This window comes from Nipponia nippon, unplaced genomic scaffold (genome assembly GCF_047370975.1).
Source record: "Nipponia nippon isolate SJK-2023a ecotype South Korea unplaced genomic scaffold, ASM4737097v1 scaffold_3, whole genome shotgun sequence".
NCBI lineage: Eukaryota > Metazoa > Chordata > Aves > Pelecaniformes > Threskiornithidae > Nipponia > Nipponia nippon.
The window spans coordinates 38,818,786-38,841,156 of NW_028262347.1; the positions used below are offsets into that span (position 1 = coordinate 38,818,786).

A 22,371-nucleotide genomic window follows, 5' to 3' on the forward strand; every position below is an offset into this window, starting at 1 on the left:
GGCCACAGTTCAAACATTTAGTGTGATTTTTTTTTTCTTATGATTGTTACCTCTCTCAGGCTGTATTTTTTTTCTTCCCTTGGTTATTTCAGCTGAAACAGGTCAGCTGTGTCTGAGAGCATCATTAGGGAAAACCAAACTGTTTTGTCCCCACGCAGAAAATTCTGTAGGTTTTACATTGAAAATTTATGTTCTCTATGTGTCTTCATTACCTGACAGATCTGGCACAGAGAATTAAGAGCCAGGAGGAGGGGAGAGTAGGAATTCTTAGGCAAGAAGGGGAGGAATTTGGGGAAGGAACTGAGGTGAGACGGTGATTGATCCAAAAAGAAGCTGCAGTACACGGAACTTGGGAATGGTTTGCTAAGAGACAGGGACAGGAGAACAGGCTAAAGAAGGACAGGCATGAAAACTGCAAAAGGCCTTTATGGAGGGAAATCAGCAGTGTGAGAGAAATGTGTTGGAAAATTACCTAGGCCTTACTTGGCAAAAGACAGAAGTGAAAACTGGGCTGTAAGGAGAGGGAATAGCATGTTGGGGATTTAGGACCTTCTAGAAAAGAAGACTCAAACTAGGTCAGTAAGGAAAGGGAAATTCAAGCAGCTGCTGGGAAAAAAGACGGTAATGCAGCTAGGAACCAGGATAAGAACAAAGAACAGAGGAAAAAAGCATCACGCTTGCATGAAACGGACAGGAAGGAACACAGGATCCTGAACCTTCCCAGTTCTCCACTGTCAGCAAACGTCTTTGAAACCCACTGGTCACATGTGTCTCTCAAGTCTTTTCTGGTCCCCAGGAAGCACCTATGTACTGTCCTGGACAGCCGGTCTGACAACCCGGCTAACAGGGAGCAGACTGGTGGGCTTAACGGTTCTCACTCTTTTGAGGAACTATTTGGGTACAGACGTAATGTCAGATATAAAGTTTTTCCCACTGAGAAACCTAGGTAATGGTATATAAAAATGTGTCAACGCTGTTAAGGATGTCAGCTCACAGAAATATTGGGAAACGACTAACTGGCAGTTGCTTATGCAACACTGATACCATTCATTAGATAGAGAAATACTATTTTCTTACAAGGCCCCATTCCGCACCTCTTTCACTACTCAGCAGTCCTCATAGTGAAACAAGTGTCCTACCCATAAGACAAAGCACTGTAAACTTTGAGGAAGCGCACAGTGAACGAGTTGGGTGGCAGGTGTGTAAGGTGTAAAGAGGGAACTGCAAGAAAGAGAAGAAGGTCATGTTAATGTGGAGGAGACAGCTGAGTGCTGCTCTGCAGTACCACATTGTCTTTCTGTCACAATTTCGGTAAAGGCTGAAAAGCACATTTAAACGGTATTGGTCACTAATTGCAGGCATTTTCTTGTTTCACAGTCAGCAGCAGTATCTCTTGATCACAAAAAGTACCGATGAATCAAGAACTGAGTTTTGAATTTGCCAGCCCAAAATGCTGGATTTTTTTTTAAACCATAATGTCTATTTCCCTTAGGTTTCCATGCTACCCATTTATCTCAAGAGGTGTTAAAAAGGTATTATCTTCCTTTTAAACCAGGTAAAATTTAAAGTGGATTAAAGCAGGTAAGCAAGCATGAACTGATGCCTGCCTGATAGATATCAGTCCCCTTATAGGCTCATGATGAGACTCGGTGAAGTCAGCATGTCATATTTAGTAGCAGCATGAGAGATGAAGGGTTAAAAGGAATAATCCCCACTTGCTACTGTAAAAAAGCAGTCCTGAAACCCAGAAAATTCGACAGCAGAAAGAATCACAAGGCTCGGACTTCTCTGAAGGAAAAAGCCTCTTTTGGTGCCAAGGATAAGTCACATCCCAAAACATCTATCTTTCAGTAGATGAAATCCTAACAAGCCAGCACTACAGAGAAAGAACTTACTTATAGTATACATCCACATCTGTCAGTTCCTACTAATGTCCCTGATGCAGGCATCTGGGCACTGACAGCAGAAAGCAAAAATAGTGTGTTTGATAAACAAGGAACTTGTACAGTAAGATGAGAGACTAACGTGCCATAGCATGTAGATTTAAATATCCGCGTAGTTTGCACAGCGTGAACATGAATTGTGCATTGGCCTCCAGGAGAGACAAAAAATCCCAGGTGTTTTACCTAGTGACACATCTGCGAGTGGATATTTCTGGAACTGTTAGAGAGAGAGATGTCTGTGTTATCTTCTGCCTTAAGAAAGAGCCAATATATTTGGAGTGACCTTCGGACACTGAGGTTTTCTCCTTGAGATCTGCCTATTGCCTGAAGCACTCAAACTGTGGCAGGATTAGGGCCTCAGGAAAAAAAACACCAGGAAATTAATAACTTTGCATTCAGACAAGGATCTGGGCAGTGCCTTCCATAAGCCTTACTGAAGACAGAAACAAAATACAAAATGAATAGCTGCATAAAAAGGTTATCATCTCTCCTGTGGGTCTTGCAACTGTATTGCACGCATACCTAGCTGGATGGAGGCTGAGCAGACAATCTCAATCCTGACATTTCCTAACTGGCACACTCAACTTTTTGACTTCAAACATTGTCTTCTAGCATAATTTGTGTATGTGTTTGTGTAGCAGTATTTAAAGTAGAATAATACTTCAACTAATGCAGCTATCGTGACCTTTGCTTTGCACATGAATTTTCATTCAATCTGTCTCTGAAGCAACATAAGAGAGGAAGCGTTCTTTAAAGGTTTAAGTAACTAATTCATACTTAGAATTTCAAGGGATCTAGGTCTGTTGCTCTGTGACAGCCAGGAGACCTGCAGTCACAGGCAAACGCTAGAGTACGCTGCCTCTCTGTTCTGTCAAAGACTTGTAAGAGACAAAGGAAATGTTAATTTTAAGTTTATAAAGAAACAGAAAGAAAAAGGCAGTGTAGAATCCTACAGGCTTCCTGACTTTTCTTCAGCTTTCAAGGTCTTGCAATACTTATAAGGTTTATGAGGATCTTGAGTCTGCCCTTGGAGTATCTGGAGCTCCTGTTCCTTGGTCTTGTAAAACTCTATAGCTCTTAAAGGTCTCCACAGCTCTAGATACGCTTGAGCGATACTACTTTATGAAACTTAAGGGGCAGCCCATAAGTTCTTTTTTCTCCTGTATTTCCTGTCTTGCACAAATTACTGGAAGTCTACATTGGATCACAGATTACCTCACCTGATGTTTAAACTATGCAAGCTGTCTCTCCCTAGTGCTCTTCTTGTCAGGTAGAATTACTGAAGGGTGAGGAAGATTTCTTTAAATGTACTCTCATAAAATTGTTACTGCCTTTTGGTTTTATTTTTTGAGTGGATGAACTTAAAGAGGCAAAAGACTTCGACCGTGTTTGTTAAACCGCTGTCAGATTTACTAGCAAATGATTGCATGAACAACACCCATTCTATAAAGTTGTATCAGTGGTAAATGTAGAGTTCAGAAAATCGAGGGTGTTGCTCTAGCTAAAGCTGACCAGGGACTCTGGTAGTTTGGGACTAAAAACCAAGCTGACCATCTCTGCTTTGCAGAGAACAATTACAGGGTGCCACATTCCAGCAAATCTATTCTGGCTCAAATAAGTGCCAGAATTGTTAAAGAAGCCAGAGAAACATATGGAATTTGAATGAGCCATATGTTCCTTCATTCCTCAAGACCACAGGCCTCTATGGCTTGAGCTAAGACACATCCAGTGAAGAGATGAGAGAGAAAGACTTTGTGTCTCCCAGGTGCAAACAGCTAGCAAAAGCTTACTTTTTTGCCAAAGTCCTGGCAATAGCTAATAGTTTTGTTTAACTACAGCATCCTTGATTCAAAGATTACCCCAGCAAGAACATCCCAGCTTTAAAAAGTAGATTGCTCAAAAGCTCACCAGCAGCAATTTATGAACTAGAGCTACATAAATATGTTATGGGACAGAATTTAAACGTAAGGTAGCCATTACCTTTGAACTTTTCTGAATGCTCCCTTTCAGAGTAAACATGGAAGATTACTCAAGCAACCCCAATTACAGAGACAATAGAGAGCCCAGTAGCATCATGGCATATTTTGGAAAACCTAAAGGGAAACTGCATCTGCTCTGCTTCCAAATAAATGTAGCGATAAACTTTTATTTCTCGTTTTAGACAGGGGCAGTGTGCATCTCTGCAGCTTGTTATTAGCACTGCATTCTAACTCTAATTCTCACTCTAACTGAGGATGCCTGACCTACAGCTTTCAAGTCGTGAGCAACTCATTAGGATACTTCACCCAGCCCATAACTCCTGCCAAACAGTGCGAACTTCAGTCTTCCCAACCTAAATTTATAGCTTGGAATTAATATTTGCTGTTTGGTTGTCACAGGAAACGACTCAGGCCGCAAAATTATTTCGGGGGTGGCAGCAAGTCACTGCCAACCACCACCGTGCCTCTACTCCTTCCACATCATGAAGGACGCAGGTTTAGTCATATGGCACAGAGAGCGCTGCAATATTCAGACCTCTCCTACCACTTGATGAAAACAGGTGATCCACATGACCATAAAGGTTGGAGACTTCAGGTGTAAGGATTACAAAGAAAAGTCATAAAGCCCAAAAAGTTTATGTTACTTCCACACAGTTGAGTGTGGGGCAAGTCACCATATTCCTCTCCTCTGCAAACACTGAAGCACAGCATTATTAAAGCCTCACAAAATTAAAAAATTGCAAGTAGTCTCCTCTAAAATCAACAAGGAGTATAAGCAACCATATTGGTTTTGGAAAACAGAAAAACATTTGGGAGACTGATACCTCCACAACTTCAAATGTAACTTTTATCAGGTTATAAAATATTTTCTCAGAAATTATGTTTTCCTATTTTCTTCAGGGACTATCTTGGTATTTCCAAACTCCTACTATTTCAAAGTCTCTTTGAAACTATACAGCAGTACACTCCACACACAAACCTGGAAACATTTTCAGCAGGAAAAAAAAAAGACCCAATAAGCTAACAACATCTCTTCCAAGAAGCTGAATTGACAAGTTTATTTCCTAGGACCCAGCTGAGCAGGATACTTCAGGATGTATTTAAGCAAGCACAAGTGTAACCCCAGAGTTCAATGGGACTAGCCACATCTCCTGCATTATATACACACTTAATTACCCTGCGCAGAACCCCTTGATGCTTTTTTTACTTCAGTTTGTCTAGGTTCCAGAACCAATAAAATGTACAAGTTTCCCAGGTGACCTCTTGAGAAGACTTCAGGCAAAGGAACTAAACTTTGAGAAATATAGCACCTTTGAAACAGCTTATGCTTAGAGGAGTACAAAAAGTCAGTTACGCACTACAGAACTGTAGCTGAAAAATAGTTCAGGATTATTTTCTTCATCTAGTGTAACCTTTTCAAATTAAGTTCCAATTTCATGCAATCAGAATCTATTTTATGGCTCTTTCCAGTTCTGGCCACGTGGAACACTACTTTATAGGATATAACCATCTGCTAACAGAAAAGAAGTTATTAAAGCAAGTAATGGTACAATTATATCTCTGGGAGTAAGATATTCTACTGCAAGTTTATACTGGGAGGACCCTACAGAATGCACCAGACTTTTATATCACTTTTGGACTGTTGTCTTCTCTCAGCAGGCTAAACTACTAAACTAGTTTCAAGCACCAGTTATTGATAAGCCACCTTACCCAATGCTCTTCCTCTTGTTTCAGCCTATGTTCGTATTCACATCAACCCTGAGGTGACATTACAAATAGCTTGTCTTGTGGGTAACATAAGAGTTGGGGAACAGAGCAACATTTCTGTGATTCTGTTCATGGCTCATATCCTCCCTTTCATGTTACTCCCAACTTTGACTTCACTGCTCTTGAGCAGAAGTAAGTGAAAATTCAAATCAGCCCCGCTTTCCTGGGCCAGGAATCAATGGATTAGGATGAGTGATTTTCAGCCTCTACGCGATGGTCATAATATAACTGCAAAAAGCAAAGAAAGCTTCCCAACAAAATTTTTCACACCACTGCTGGAAAACTATGCAGGGCATACAAATTGGAAAAAATCAAACAAAACCACAATGCATTAGAAAGCCTACAGGATCTCTCCTTATTTCTTCTCGCAGACACTGCAGGACCACCATCCCATACATTTCCCAGCGTTTGATTCCCTTTTCCTTCCTTCTTTCTGACTACGCAAGTCTCAGGTTCTTCTGCCTCCATAGATTTCCCCAGGATAGCACATTCATTGCCAGGAAAGCAGGAACAATAAAGCCAGATTCATTACTGAGAACAAAAGGGAGATAGCAGAGTTTATTCAGAGAATGACATGAAGAGACCGACTGGTACGTACAGCTTGTACAGTTATAAGCCTGCAGTTTCCAATGATCTGTATCCACCTGCACTGAGCTCTATCCAGATAACACTGAAAAGAAGGTTCCTGCCTTGAACAACCTGCAATTTAGAGGACAACAGAGCTTCTCATCGTTTGGTCTTGTCCTCACACAAACCTGCAAAGATTTCTAAAAGATCCTCAGTGAAATTGTGGCTGATTCCCTCCCTGGGGTATATAGGAGAATGGGGACAGGAGTTTTCTCTGAAATGAAAGCCTCGCTGGGAACTTTGTCTGTCTAAAGCCAGGGGTTCTTTTTTTCAATGAGATCTTGCTCTTAGAGAAAGTGGAGCATAAAGAATCCCATTTTAGCTGTGATGATAGATAGGGTTTGGTCATCCATCATCTTCCAAAGAAAAAGAAGAAATAAATGAAAACACCTAAATTCTAGTCCTCTTCACATTACAAGAACACTCACGTTTCCATTTTCTACATGGGAGGTTCCTGCCCAGAGGCCGAGCTGTCTCCACCTTTCTGGACGTGAACCTTGCATGAATGTCCAAGCAGGCCTGTCAGACGCCATGCAAACCTGTTACTCCATTCTTGATAGTTAAGTAAACAAAGATATAGGTATTATAATAAAAAAAATAAAATCTGCATCTCGGAGAAGAACAAGGAGGGCTGTTCCAGAATAAACAAATATCTGACATTGTTCTTCTAAGTATTAATCTTTTCTAAGGCTTTGAAGTTTGACAGTGCTATTTCACAAATTCCTATGAGGCTGCTTTACTGCTAGGCTAGAAATCTGACTGTGGAACTAAGGAGGAAAAGAAGAGAAAGATCCCCAAACAGAGAAGAAATATTTCAGTGGGACTGGTGAGTATTTCTATTTCTTGCTGCTATGAGTTTTCTGTATCTTGCAAAAATGGAGGGGAGATGACACCTTCCAAAACAAGGAGAAATAACTCAATCCCAAATCTGTTATGAAAAATCATCTGCTCTCCTTGACTTTCCAAAAAACTTCCCATACCTTCAGTGAGTTCAATCAAAGTTTGTATAAAGCACAAGCTCATTTTTCAAGCCATGATTTGCCACCTCTGCATTTCTTAACAAATTTTCTCTTCCCCGTTCTTTTCTACGTGGCAGTTTTGTGACTTTTTAATAAAGTCTTTGCCACCTAGCAGCACTGGCAAAAGGCAAAAGAATTCCTGTAAGAGCAAGTAAACCCCTCTTTCATGTGACACAGAAATGCTTACACTTCATTAACCTTTATTATAAACTAGTCACTGGAAAAGTTACTTTGCTAGAATCCACACTATGGTTTCACTCTACAAACCATGAAATGTCAGAATGCTAAATTACAGTAAAATATTGCTCACCTCCTTATGAACCCAAGATTAATGATATGGTGCGGAAGGGAATAGCCGTGCTACTAGGAGCGTAACAGGTCATGATCACTTCTAAAATAGCTCATCAAGAACAGGCAGCAAATCATCATAGACGGTTCCCAGAACTGAAGTCCCACTTCTCAACCTACCCATCACTGAGACATCGTATTCAACCAGCAGAGTCGCCTCCTGTCCACATTGTTTGAGAATACTCATGGCTTCAGCATGTGTCGTTCCCAGCAGTCGGATCCCATCAACACTCAGCAGTCTGTCCCCGGGTTTGATTGTGCCCTCTCTGAAGGGAGATTAAAGGAATGATCTTTATTAATATAAGATAAATTGATTTGGAGCTAATACCATTTTAATGCAAAGCGATTCTCTCACACCCTCTGACATCCAACCCTCTTGCCTTAACACTTAACGTTTACTTTGACGGTGAGAACATTCAGAGGGCGCAGAGGAAAGGAAATTGCTTTAATTGGAAAGTCAGCGACTGGAAAACGGCTTAACACATAGCTAAATAATCAAGTCATGTTAAATTGCAACCAAGTACAGCTTCTGCTTCAACATATGCTTTCTTTCTGCCTTGTCCATACAACTCCTCTTCTTTCATACATAAACACCTCCTCCTCCGATATTTTCTTAAAAATAAATACGAGGTGCAAACACATGGGTGAAGGAACAGATTGCAAAATATGAATGTCCATTTACTGATTTTCTTCAAAAATATCCCTTACTTGGATAATTCCATTTTTCTTTTCTTCCTACCTAAAAATAATTTGGCTATAAATGTCCACTGTCTCCCAGGCATATCGCATAATGTATTGAGAATTATAATAGAAAATTAAGTACTAATGTTGTCAGCTCAAGAATCGGGGAGAAAAACAAGGAAGCAAGGGGGATGAGGGCGGGAAGAAAGGAAGGGACAAAAGACAAACGCTCTCTTGAAACGTTTGATTCTCAATTAATGTTTCCAAGGTCAAAAATGTCAACGTAAGCTACAGAAAATCAGTCTGCTTTAAAGAAATTGCCCTTTAAGTTTCCTTAATGGTTTAAGGACACAAATGCCATTTTTGAAAATGTAATTCATACATATGAATAAAGTGAATCTTCTTTCTTTATATAGATACAAGATGGTATTACATACAAATATGTTAATTGGGTGAAAACATAAATCTGTACTCAGAAGTTGTCCAGGTGAAGACATGTGTGAACTCACATGCACATTATGTTCAAACATCTTAATATAACAACACAACAGTATCCAAACACATGACAGTATTTTTCTGAAGCACAAGAGAAAAAGGTTGTGGTGTTAAGGGTATAAAAAGCATAATTAAGAGCTACACCAGTTGTCTGAAGGCTGCAAAAAAATGTGCTCTGACCTATTGCAGGCATTTGTTCTAATTACTTTAGGTTGAGTTTTGAAAGTGTTTAATGGGAAAGTCTTGAAACATGCAACATACTAAATTAAAGTTCACACACACCATGATGTGCTGAGCCTCTGTGGTTTCCTGTTACCATTATTATTATTATTACAATTAAATGCATAAACCATGAATTGCAAAGGAACAGGTTTGAATATATCTACTTCACTCCAAATCCTAACTTCTGTCCCAAATAATTCACCTTTCTCCATTTCTCTTTCACATGCACTCCAGAGAAAGATGAATTGTACCTGTCAGCAGGCCCTCCAGGTCTAACACATGTTATTACAACAGGACGAGATTTATTTCTGTCATCGTGTGCTCCACCTAGAAAGGGAAAAGTGAGAGAAAGCACACCTTCATTTTATGCTTTTCATGAAAGCTCATTTCCAAGAGGCAAGTCTAAATCTTGCAGATTACAGATGGGCTAAAAAGATCAAAAAATGGCCAAGCCATTAATATGAACCTCCACTGAATTTTATCGTAAATAAAATCAACCTGCTCTATGGTATAGATGATTCTTTATAAAATATTTCTACAGTGATTCTTAATAAATGTATATTCTTTTCTTCGAACCTCTACTCTGCAAATCTGATCTCAGTGTGAAAACTTACTGTTCTGCAATGTTTGCTGCACAGAGAAAACACATCCATATTTCATGTATACTCAGAATAATGAGTGGCCACCAAGGAATTTATATATTAAATTAAAAAAAAAAACAGTTTTCCCTGAAGAAACTAATAATTCATCATTCGGGTATGTTATTTAACAGCTGCATGTTTTCTTCTGTTCTCCAAGTCAGTGATAATATTTTTGTTGTTCAATTCAGACTGTCAGCACAATTAATCAGATTTCATACCTAATTTATACAAATACTATATGTGAATCTTTTTTAAGAACTACAATCTTCTTGCTGATTTCAGTGGTAGCAGAATCTGGTCTCATGTGAAACGAAGTTCTTGGCATAGTTGATTAATTACTGTTCTTCCATAAACAAAAACTGGAGCGGTTCATAGAAACAGTACTTAATGTACAGAAAAACTAATACATAAATCAGAGATTTTTACAAACTGTAAGCCATAAATCTTGACATTATTTCTTAGTGCCATAAAAACTTACTGCTTTTTTTGCTGATTTAGAAAATAGAGACAGTTCAAATTTAATAACTCACCTCTTATTACAAATCCAAAAGTGTTCCCCTCTTTATGTAAAGTAACTTCCACAGTTCTAAAGATGAGACCTGATCCTTGTACAGCTAAAAGAAAAAAAATAAAAGGAAAAAATGCCAAAACTTAATTATTGTTATTTTACTAGTTATACACACAGAATTGCACCTTTTCCAATTTAAGCCAGCTATTGTGTTTCTGGTCATACAATTGGAAAGACTCCACTACAGAACAGTCAAATTAAACACCCGTAATTAAATACAACTCATCCTCTTTTTGAGAGAATTTTGGGCCAGATATTTTGCGGGTTGCCAATGGTTTGGAAAAAGAGCCATAGATGCCCATAATAGATGAGAAATTTGACCCTTACTGTTTAAATTGTGGCATAATTTTGCTTTTCTTATAATTACAGAAGAGAGATAGAAAAGATGGGAATACACAATGAGACACAACAATGACAAATGAAATTCTTAAAGCTACCTATGGAGTTGGTTGTTCAGCCATGAAAACATTTGTTTATATTGCTTAAAGTCAAGACAGTCGAGATTTTTAGGCTGTATCTCTAATCTCAGATTGCTAGATTAAGATGAAGAAAGTATTTTGTATCATAAGGATTTGTTATTTTTTCCCTTTTTCAAAATGTAACATGCTCTCTCTCATCATTGGTAAGCGAGTAAAAAGATCTTTGACTTCTAGTTGAGTCAGTATTTTCTCTGTAAGCACTAGAAGAGTGGAAGAGTGGTGTACAGCTGGGTTAGGAGGTGAGAAGCTTAATGCACAAACCAACACATTTGGGCGTTATAATCCACTTTAGAGAATTTGAAACCACTGCTGTTAAGAGACCAACGGCCAGTTTACCCTTAGCTTTTACGGGAAAAACTTTGGCAGGGTGTAAGAACTCCCTTTTCCAAAGGGAAAAGGACACTGGGCAAAATCACATGCATGTACACTTCCCAGCTTCCAGTAAGATACTGCAAACAGCACAACACGCGAAGATTTAAAAAAAAACCCCACCTTTATAAAATAAATGTTCTGTGAACAACAGAACTAATGAAAACTTATGTCCTTTAATGCTCCTGCACGCAATAATCAGTTTCCCCGGTCCCTGTTAGGATACCCTGAGGGGGCAATGGACACCACAGGCTACACAGCTGGGGAGGCATGCGCAGCCACCCACGAGTGACCCCAAGGAGAAGTGGTGCCTCCCCAGCGCTGCCTGCCTCTCCTTCTGAGGACTCCCCTGGTCTGGGACTCTCTCTTCTGCCCAAGTGTCTATTTCCATGAAACGTGATGTAATGTACTTTTTGTTTGGAGTCTTTCAATCCGCTGTTAAAAAAGTTACTGCAAGGAACCAGAACAACCACCCAGTGAAATCACATAAATTTCATTTCCTTAGGAAAATAGGCAAAAATAGGCAAAAATTGGCCCTCCAGAGCATTGCTTTGTATTGCAGTAATTCCTGCTACAGCTTGAAGATCAGGGCTGTGTTACTGAAGCAGGAATTACTGCAATACAAAGCAATGCTCTGGAGGGCAAGTTGGTTTCTTTTCAGCTAGAAATGTTTTACTGCCTGAAAAGCACTGAATTACAGGGAGGAGAAGACACAACTCTTGCTTTCATTCCCATCAACTGAAAGTGGCCCAGTACGTAGCTCAAGCTGAATCTATGCTTCCTAATCTGCTTGGTGTGGCTTGGAACATCCACTGGGGACAAGCAAACCCTGTAGTTCAGCAGCGAGGAACGGCATGCAGCGTCCTTCCACTTGGGCAACAACCATTCTGGTGGCTCTCTGTCCTTCCACCCCAGCCACAGCCTGGGAGGGGAAAGAAGTCCTTAACCTTTAGCAACAACAAAAGGCAGATGTGAGGCAGGCATGGCTCACGTTCCAGTTTGAAATGTTGAGGTGGCTTGTGCTGAAAATAACAGCTGGATGCTCCTGCTTCCACTGTCAGACAGGGAAGGAAACACTAGGGAGAGTGGGATTACTAGTGCTCAGCCAGATTTAATCCATCATTATTAAAGTACTGACATTTCCCCACTCTGAAACCATGATAGTCCTCTCTCTGAGGGGGCAACCATGAAACCAACAGTAGAATTTAATTATGTACGGAGCAGGGAAAGAGGTGCCAGGATTTTACCACGTGACCTACTGGAAACCTTCTGCATATAATCAAGGCACTGTGTCTAGCTTGTTCACTAGAAGTTAATGGGAACAACTAGACAGCTAATTATCTCCAACTTTATTAGCTATGCTTGTATGAAGGGGTTAGAAATTCCAGGGACTTAGAAGTTATCATTGCTACTGTAATTTAGCATGTCAAAATCCTGTGTCAGTGGACAAGAATGGCACATATGCCAAATGAGGGTGAAATGGAAGGAAGCCCACTTCAGTAAGTGCAAAACAACACTCACAAAAGAACTCCAGCAAAATAATTCTGAACTCAGATGACTTCATTAAATCAAATACTGTGTTTCTGAACATGAAGTTCCCTTACCACAAACGAACACTAATCAACAGAGGACATTCAAAACATATTAAGGTGGTTGTCAGGAGGTCATAAAAGCAACCAAATATGTAATTAGACTAACACTCCAGCTGCTAGAAAGCAATGGGGAGTTCATCCTCTTCAGAACACCAAAGAGAGTGATTGATTTTTTGGCTTCTATTGCGAGGAAAGTCTTTATTTAAGGAAACAAGAGCTTCGTAGCTGGCTCTGCAGATTTTTCTGGCCAAACACCAGCAAACCACATCTTCTCCCCTCCAGCAAGCAGCATGAAGGAGCCCACACTCTTTTCAAAGGTGACTGGTGCAGCCCCCTTGGTGCCAGACAGCCACCTGCCACTCACTCCTTCACTTCAGGTCCCAGGTTTCCAACTCACTATTTCTCTAGCTTTCACTTCGTACCTGATAGCCTCAATTCCCACTGATTTTCTCCTACAGACACACAGTCACAGACATAAATACAAAAAGAAAGAGCAAAGAAGAGGTGAGGAAAACATTCAGTAGCACTCTGTGACTTTGGTGTCAGCATAAACTTGTAGTTTGAAGACAATGCTGCTCAGTGAGAAGCCCTTGTTTCAGTCACACAATTCTTGCAGGTTTATGTATTCCCATAGCCTACCCCACAGGGCCTTCTACTCTAGAAATGAGGTGTTGCCTAAAACTGATGTCAGAAAAGACTGGAAAAGTATGTTGTTTATCTGGGAGAGCAGGAGGGTGCCGCTAGCGGAGAGAAGGAAGGAAAAGGCAGAGGCAGAACTTGCACATATTCATTGGTCTCATCTCAGAAGATCTTACTACAACAAGAAGGATTCTCCTGCCCTGGAATCTATTTAATCTAATTCCCAGTATTCAAAACTGTAAACAAACAAAAAAATAGCGGAGGTTGACAACTCTGCTCTGCCATTGGCTGGATTTGTGCTCCTAAAACACTTGAGCATCTCTGAGAGCATCCCCCTGTACTGCCAGTTCTATCATACTGCTTCCACGCTCTGCAATAAGCCAGAGGAAAAAAAAAGTAAGAAAACAACCACTACCAAAAATGAAGATCACCAACCATGCCCATCTCACTGCTGACGTGTCTGCTATTCTGCATAGGTTTCAGTTTGCTCTGCTATTACTTACAGACTGGAGGCAGCTCATACTCCACTTCCAAAACAACCCTCTCGCCAACGTTCTTGAGCAGGCTGATGATCTCATCATGGCGAAATTTGGTCAGGTTGATTCCATTCACAGATTTGATGTAGTCGCCTACATCCAGCTGGTCACTCCTAGGAAAAAGTAGATATTTCTTTTGTTAAAGACAGATCTGCTGGCCCAAACTAAGTAAATCCTTTAAATTACTGTATAATGATGGTAAGAAATATTTTTTCCATTCATCTAGATTAAAACAAGTTGATCTTTCAAACAGAAAGTGGCATTTTAAGATCTTAATCTAGTCTAGCTTGTTAAATATTAAAAGAAGAACATTTTTGCATTATTAATTTCTGATGTACAAAACCAGCTGTACAATAAAGGAATTGGATGATTTGATTGGTTTGGGCACAGGATTTGGGAAAACATCTTCTTCATGTCCCCATCTTTCTCTCTCTCTTTGGGAAGCATCCAAAACTATTTTTTCTGGACAATAGTTGCCTTCACAGCTAACATCACAGCTACAGGAGACAGGCCACAGCCCAAAAGTATATGTTCTGCTCAGTTACTTGGATTGATTTAGCTTAACCTTTATCTTTTGACCTGTTTCACTCATGAATAACAGCTTTTTGGTTTTCACTGTAGTAGTAAGCAAGGTAGTTATGACTTTAAGACTTCTTTTTAATTGTAAAACCAGTTGATGAACAGGTTTTTTTAATTAAATTATGGTAGTGCTATGGTTAGGTTTTCAATTTTATTTTTTCCCTTGACTATTTTAAGCTGCTTCTCTCAAGTTTTTGTTCAAGGACACAAAAAAGGAGAAATAAAATTTAGATAATTTAGAAGAAACTTAATTAGTCTTATGATGACTTTCAAATATCTCAGTGGTATTTCTAGTTTTTGTCAAAGTAGCCTTGAGGGAAGAGGGGGACCAGCTGTTGCTGTTTCTCTCTGAGCTTCTCCGGTCTGATGGGCTGCCATTATAGATGCATATAGTCACATATTTGTTAGTGACCTTTCTGATGCGGTACGTATTTCTGAAGCAATCACATCTTATAATGCATTTTGTGGCTTGAGATGGGGTTACCTAGCAGCAATTCCTCCTTGACGAAGGTTAGATACTCTTGGTTTCCCATCCTTGTCGATTCCACCCGATACTGTAAGCCCTAGGGTGGTGCCTTCTTTTTTCATTAATTCAACTATTGTTGAGCCCTTGAATTCCTCTGTTGAAAGAAAATTATTGGCATTATTAAAATTTAAGTGACAACACAGATGTTGCCTTTCTAAAATGTCATCTACTTTCCAAGAAAATCATTGTGTATGTTAATAAGAAATAGCGTGCACATCTGGAGATTCTTTATGTTACAATTCACAAGTTCTGTCTGCAAGGCTCTGCATATAGATAAATCTGAGACACGTGTTCTGTAGAAGATTATTAAAAACTACACCAATGTGCTAGTATACAATACAGAGCCAATAAATACAAAGTCTGGCAACACTTACAACTAAAGGTAGTTGTTTCACATTTTTAAAAAGCTGTATTTTCTCATTTTTTGCTTTTTCCCTCTGCACCCTACGTTTTATAAAGTACTTCAACTGATTAACTAAATAGAAGGGTAAAAGACACAATGATATAGCTGTACTAGAAAATTTTAGATCCAGCCTCACTTTGAGGCCACTAGCAGGTGTCAGTGTTAATAAAAACAATTGAACATAACAAGAATCCAGATGGAGAATAAATGTATCAGATCTTAACAGTTTTATTCCTTAGTCTTACACAAATGGATCTCCACTGTAACGCTCTGAGATCTCTGCAGAACAGGTATAAATTAAGTGAAGGGCTTTCATAGTCATAGTTACAGACAAAATTTCCCTCACATGCTGTCTGGGACACCCTCTTCTGCAGTTTGCCCATTTAGCATTCTCGAGTACTAAAGCTAATCTCACAGACCTCAACAAATGCAGGTCACCTGCAACAGAAAACCTCGAGCTCTCAAAAAAGAGATGTCCTTATTGCACATGGCTGGACAAGGCAATCTACATATGCACAGTTCCAGCAGGGCTGCAACTGTTTGGAAAACCATGAGGCAACCACACCTCATGTCCAGCATTTCCAGTCAGAGAAGACCTATTAAAACCACCAACTGCCCAGGTAGTCTGAAAAAAAAAATGCATGAAGTCCTAAAGATCCACCTAGAAAATGATGAAATCCTGGAAGGATCATCCATCTCTCTCATCCTTTTCAGCACCAATATGCAGCTTTTAGGTGATCTGGTCAGATACAAACATCATATATGCACTGTAAATGAACAGTACGTCTGCACTACACTAGCAATCTTGCTGTGGCAGCACAAGATTCAAAGATGAAAAGCTACCCAAAAAACAAGCAAGTTCCTTGTATACATTCATATGTTCACCATTAAAGTCTAGAATAAGAACTATGCAAACAGCAACAAGGCTCTATCAATACCTTTCCATATGACTGAGAAGATGACTGAATATGTCTTGACCTCAAGATGAAGAACAGCTGCCCTGAACAAGAATTGCCAAATCTGAGCAAAACGGAGATAATGGTGGCGGGCAGAGGAAAGCATTCAGAAGAGCCTCCAGCCCTGGTGGAGTACCCTGTAAACCTTGGTAGTACTTCTAACAGGGTTAACTGCTGAATCTTTTGCAGATGTAACATCATCCTATGCAATGTTCCTGCTGCTTTCTAGGTGGCTGACAGGCTCTTCTTTCCATTCTAGGTGATGATGACCTCACTTCAGTTATTCACATTTTTACCATTATACAGCATGACTTAAGCGCTTGGGCAAGAATTCTCCTATGCTTATAAAGCTTCTACTAAGACAAAATTGTGCAGTGTTCTCAGTCAGCAGCATAGGTTGTTGAAATGAGTACTTAAAAACTGTATGGTGGATTTGTAAAAAGATACAACTACAAGAGACTGTGGGACTAAAAACGTGCCTCTATCCAGTCAGAAGCAGACAGTAGCATAGCTACCTGGTGCATTCTCCAACTTGGCTGACACCAAACCATTATTTGGAGTCATTTGGAAGCTATTGAGCTTCCACAATATTTGCTCACATCTGGCCTTTTTGACAGTTCAGAAAGAACAGATGTGATTACCTGCATCTGAACATGTAGACACGTTGCAGAGCTGTAGGAGACACTATGGACCAAAATGCTGCTTTCAGTTTTATTACAACCTGCAAGTATTCATAACGATTACAAGAGTTAGTCATGGTACTTAACTGCAAACAAAAATACTGTACATTTGCACCCATGATGCAACCTCAGGTGCTTGGCTGGTGTGTCACACTTGTTTATTCAGGGTTTACTTGATCGTGAGATCTGGAGTCAAAAGGAAAATTCCCCTCTCTCCCCCACCTCCCAAACCGAATCCTTCCTTTGTACTTTTCAGTAGTACAATCTGGGTCTCAGGACTGTCTAAGATTTTTTTTTTAACAAATACTTTGCTGGAACGTGTATGCAGGACATCAGCAGCTCACTGCACATGCCTAATCTTTTGCCATAGCACAATACTGCCACTTGTTTTGATCTTTTATATAGGTTCTGAGTTAGCAGTTCAATGCTGGGGAACACTCTGCTGCCTGAAGTGACATGTAGAACGGATGATCCATGTAGTGTTTTACGCTAGCTAATGATTATACAGTTCCCTGCAACTACTGGCGTGGAAATTGATGACCAGGCTTGTTCCTTCTCACCATCTGACAAACTTCGCACTCTGACAAACTTCTGTATACCTCTGCCAACAGAGCACGGACCTCTAAATGCTCTTCCTTGGTAGGCAGGAGGGAAAGATGCACCAACACCATAAGGGAGTGGCAGTGTAAAATGCTCATTGCTAACTAACAAACAAGGTCATCTAAGAGTACTCAACAGTTAGGTTTGCACCTCTGAAAGATTTTGTAACTTTTGTTGTACATTATCACAGCAGGAGGAAATTAAACTACCTTATAAGAGACTTATCCCTGGAAGTGCTCTGAAACAGGCCCATTCGATACACCAGTCTCTCCAGTTTTCATCTTTGCTTTCGTAAATCGCACATGATTACTGTTCTTATAATGCTATAGATTACACGTTTACTCATCTGCATTGCTTTGACATGATTATTACAGACTAATCCCACTGGAGTATTATTGAAATGCCCAACATCAGAACAACCCTGGGACTTCATTTCCAATCCAACAAGCAACCACATCTGTACATGCTATTCCCCAACTAATGCAAGGTCAGTCTCTATTCTCTAGTTAACACAATGCTATGTTACTCTTCGTGGGTTCAAAATCAAACTACTTCATGTATTACCTCACTCATAACTCATTACTTATGCCAACCAGCAAACTCCTAATTAGAAGTCTCTGGGGCCTGTTCTTTCCTACACGTACTCCCACATTGCTAGTAACATTAGCATAGCCAGCATCAGAAGGGAAGGCAAAGAAGTTATTTCCAGATTTCTTATGAGTAAAAGTGGAATTGAATTCACAAGTCTTTTGCTTAGTGGTAAACTGAATATAGAACATGAGCTTAAGAAAAGTCTTCTTACTCCATAACAGTTTATGAAGTATCAAGTATCGGAACACCACTCCTGCAGTACAGCTCTGTGGTATGAACCAAATGAGTTATTCTAAAATGAAACTGTGTAGAGAAAAGATGGTTCCGAGTCTATAAAAAGCCCAAATCAATACCATTTTACACTTCTGTTGGAGAAATGCACTTGAGAACTTCTTCCCCTCCCACCACTAACTCCAGCAGCGCTCAGCAGAACGCAGTTCACGTGGAGTCCTGCCTTCCCTCAGCCTGGGGAGGGTTTCGGGTCCTTGGGTGGTGGGATCAGCACCCAGGACTGCCGCGGGACTCCCACTGCTTCCTGCTGCTGCAGGGGTGATTCTGGGCACACATCTGTCCATGCTGCACCGGTCGCCCTACAGCTTTGCTGGCATCCACCTACCTCTGGTACAAGGCTCAGGAATCCCGCTGAGTACTGGAGATGGGCTTGGCAAGGGGAGTGCAAACACGCATACTTGTACGCATATGCAGACAATAAGATATAAAAGAGGCATTTGGACAGTGCCCTTAATAACATGATTTAACTTGATCAGCCCTGAATTGGTCAGGCAGTTGGGCTAGATGACCGTTGTAGGTCCCTTCCAACTGAAATAATCTATCTAATCATCTATTCTATTCTATACGAAAGGTTCTGCTCCAAGAAGCTTCATTTACATCTCCAGTCCTGTAAGGTGGAGCATAGCAGCATAGCAGGACATAGCAGCTGAACTCTAAAGAAAAGACCACGCTGCTGTTGTTTTCTTAATTCCTGGTCTGGATGTTTCTCTTAGGTTTGCTGCTGCAATACCGTAACTATGTGTGCCTGACTTGCAGCAGGGTCAGCTCGTGTAACAAGACTATGATCTGCTCTGCAACTACAGGGATACTCGACACAGGACAAGAAAACTACAAAGACAAGCAGGTGCTCAAATACAGGACGGGGTAAATCTTACTGTAAGAAGATGAATAAATGGAACAACTTGCAGCTACGTAAAATCCAAGAAACACCCCGTCAAATTAATTTTTCTTCAAGGAAAATAGTATCATGATGAAGTTCCTAGAATTTTATACATGATCAGACTTTCTGTAATTTCCTGCCTTTCAATGTACGTAAATAACATGTTTTAATGAATAAAAAACACGGAAAATAAATTGACTCATGAGATTTGTGAACCTGGAATATATTCACTTCTTCAAAAAGAAAATTAAATACTAGACTACAGATTTTTTTTTCACAGAACAACATTTGAAAGCTGAGAGAACTCTTAATCAAAAATTTTATCATCTATTTTATATACTCCTATAATTTTATATCTTAATTTACTTATTAAAGTAAAATTGAAAAACATTTTCCTTTGTTCCAGATACTGAGTGTCTTTTCCACCTCTTCTGTGAAAATTTCATTTTAAAATCCAAGAAAACTTCTAAAATCTACACAATCAGGTCAAGTGCCTGTATCCTCCACCTAGCGAATGAGTTTCTTCAGTGCTTTTGGGACAGGGCATAAATGGAACTTAACCTAAAGGTAAAAAAATATTTGCTGTTATTGATTGTTTCCTAACAAAAGACATACATAATCAATAAGTAAGTAATTGGTAAGTCTGTTGAAAATACAGTCAATGCTGTCCTTGTATGCATTTTCCCTGCATGTCAGCAGAAATTCTGCAGAGGAAACATTTTGCTTCACATTCCAGTAGGCATCTCACGGATTAATAAGAAATCCCATAAAGATAAAGTCAATTTTTAAGAAACAGATAGCAGTTTGTTATACTGGGGACATCACACCTACTCAATGTTTCAAGTCCTGCGGGTAGGTGTATTTCTCTGAGTGTGACAAGAGAGATGTCAAGAGATGATGAATGCCCCATTCCTTGTTGCCCTTTTCCTGACTGGCTGTCACTAACTCCTAATACACTTAATTTTTTTATTAAAAACAAGCAAACAAAACCACATCAGTGAAGAGAATCCCAAAACATGAAGCTGACCTTAACCCACTCTGTGCCGTCTCCTCCAGCCAGTGGAGGAACAATCCCCAAACCAGTCCTAGTTCAGAACCCAGCAACCCACAGCAGAAGACAAACTGGCACGAGGTGCATCAGAGCGCATCTACAAGGCGCAACACGCTGCAGTTACCAACAGGACAGTAAATTTAACACCAAACGCAGGTCGCCTCGGGTCGGCAGCCGGGCTATCGTGACTCTGTTAACTCGGATAAATATTGTAGAGGTGAAATGTTGTGCCATTTTCAGTGAAAGCAAGGGAGATGCCTAAGGCCCAGGCACTTGCAAAAAACTGGCTAAAATAGACTCGGTTTATGCTGACAGCTATTTTGGTGGTGTACAGAGCATTAGGCAATCCTTTTTTTTCCCCTTTTTTTTTTCAGCTATAAGAGCATCTACAAGATGACTTTGCCACTGCAGAAATATTATCTAAAAACCAAATACCTTCCACCAGTGCTTATAAACTGGAAAAAGTCTGACTGTTGCCTGGCCTAGGCATGACATAGAAAAGCAAATAATGATATTTTATGGCGAACCATAGGCCGAGATACACAGGATGAGATCACATAACTCACTGAAAACACGGGGCCTGCAGGACACTGCAGCACAGCTCGCATCTAGGTTGGTTGGTTTCCCACCTAAAAAGAGCTTAGTTCTTCTGCTATTTGATTTTGGGTACGTTTGTTATATTCTTTCTGCCATTTTTTGCTCATATCCTTCCTGTTTTCTGAATTTGTGTAGATGCCCATAAAGGTAGTATGTAATGCAATGCAGAACATCTGCTTAGAAGGAAATTAAAAACATACAAGATCATAGTTTTATAATCCCCTATTATAGGTAAAGAATCAAATTGCAAGCTTGAATTCATATAATTATATTGAAGAACAATCAACATATTTTAACTAAATGGATTTAGAAAGTAAGTTATGTTTCAAGTTTGAGTGTCAAAAGTAACAGAATTACTATTGATAATCCCTGAGCAAATCTTGGCAGAAAAATTCAATTAGAGGAAAAATTATTAATAAAAATATAAAACATTAAAACATCTGGCTTCAGTAAATATGAATACTTTAATAAGAAGATGCAGGTTTACTGGAATCATAACAACAAAACTTTTTTTTTTTTGGCATTATTACCTAGAAAAAAGATACTTTATCCCTGACATACCACCATGCAACATGGTAGGAATAAAGATACAGTGTGAACTACAAACTGGCTTGGTGATGTAGGCTAGTTAAAGCACATTTATTCCTTGAGCTAGCGGTGAAGTTCTAGCGTTTTCATTGATGGCTTGCTTTGGGCAAGTATCTACACTATCTGTTGATCACCACCTGCATGCTTGAAGATTTGCTAAGATCAACTTCCTTATCTTGGGATAAGGACCCATTCCACCTTGAGGCACTTGCTAGGTTTCAGTAAGTTGAAGCATTCTTCTGTTTCCACATTATCTGTGGTGGCAGTTAAATTCCTGAACATGTGCAGGGGGTAAAGCAGCTCACTAAACTGTCAAGGTGGATCTTTCTGAAGCAAGGACATTAGAGGGTAGGGCAAAACAAGCACAAGGATGAACAACTCGATGGTCTCAACCTTCACAACCACTTCAATAGACAATACAGGGCTTTCCCTGAGCTCAAACCTCTTTGCGTCCACACAATGTCAATTTTTTGCTAGGATGGGGAATGAGTAGAAGGCACTTTTGAGCTGGAGCTTACATCCATAGTTATCTCAAAGTTCTATCTCCCACATAAAACAAGTGGCTCCTTTTGAAACTTTTGCTTCACGCTATAAGCATCCAAGTCTTAAACTCAAGAATGGCCCGTGCATCAGCAGTGCTTCCCTGAACACCTCTGCATGTCTGTTAGGCACTATCGATGAAGAAAGGACAGCGTTCCATGACAACTTTAGTTTTCTATAGATT

General features: G+C 39.9%; 1 protein-coding gene across 12 annotated transcripts in view; it reads right to left on the minus strand.

Annotated features, from left to right (window-relative positions):
- The window catches only part of GRIP1 (glutamate receptor interacting protein 1), a 331,519-nt gene that overhangs the window by 67,498 nt on the left and 241,650 nt on the right, over nt 1–22,371 (minus strand). For all 12 annotated transcript variants that reach the window (XM_087764280.1, XM_087764278.1, XM_087764283.1 and 9 more), the window contains exons 3-7: nt 14,969–15,104; nt 13,873–14,018; nt 10,253–10,336; nt 9,333–9,408; nt 7,804–7,949 (exon numbers count right to left, since the gene is read on the minus strand). In XM_087764280.1, coding sequence (XP_087620406.1) covers nt 7,804–7,949; nt 9,333–9,408; nt 10,253–10,336; nt 13,873–14,018; nt 14,969–15,104 — 588 coding nt within the window. The remainder of the gene's footprint in view (nt 1–7,803; nt 7,950–9,332; nt 9,409–10,252; nt 10,337–13,872; nt 14,019–14,968; nt 15,105–22,371) is intronic.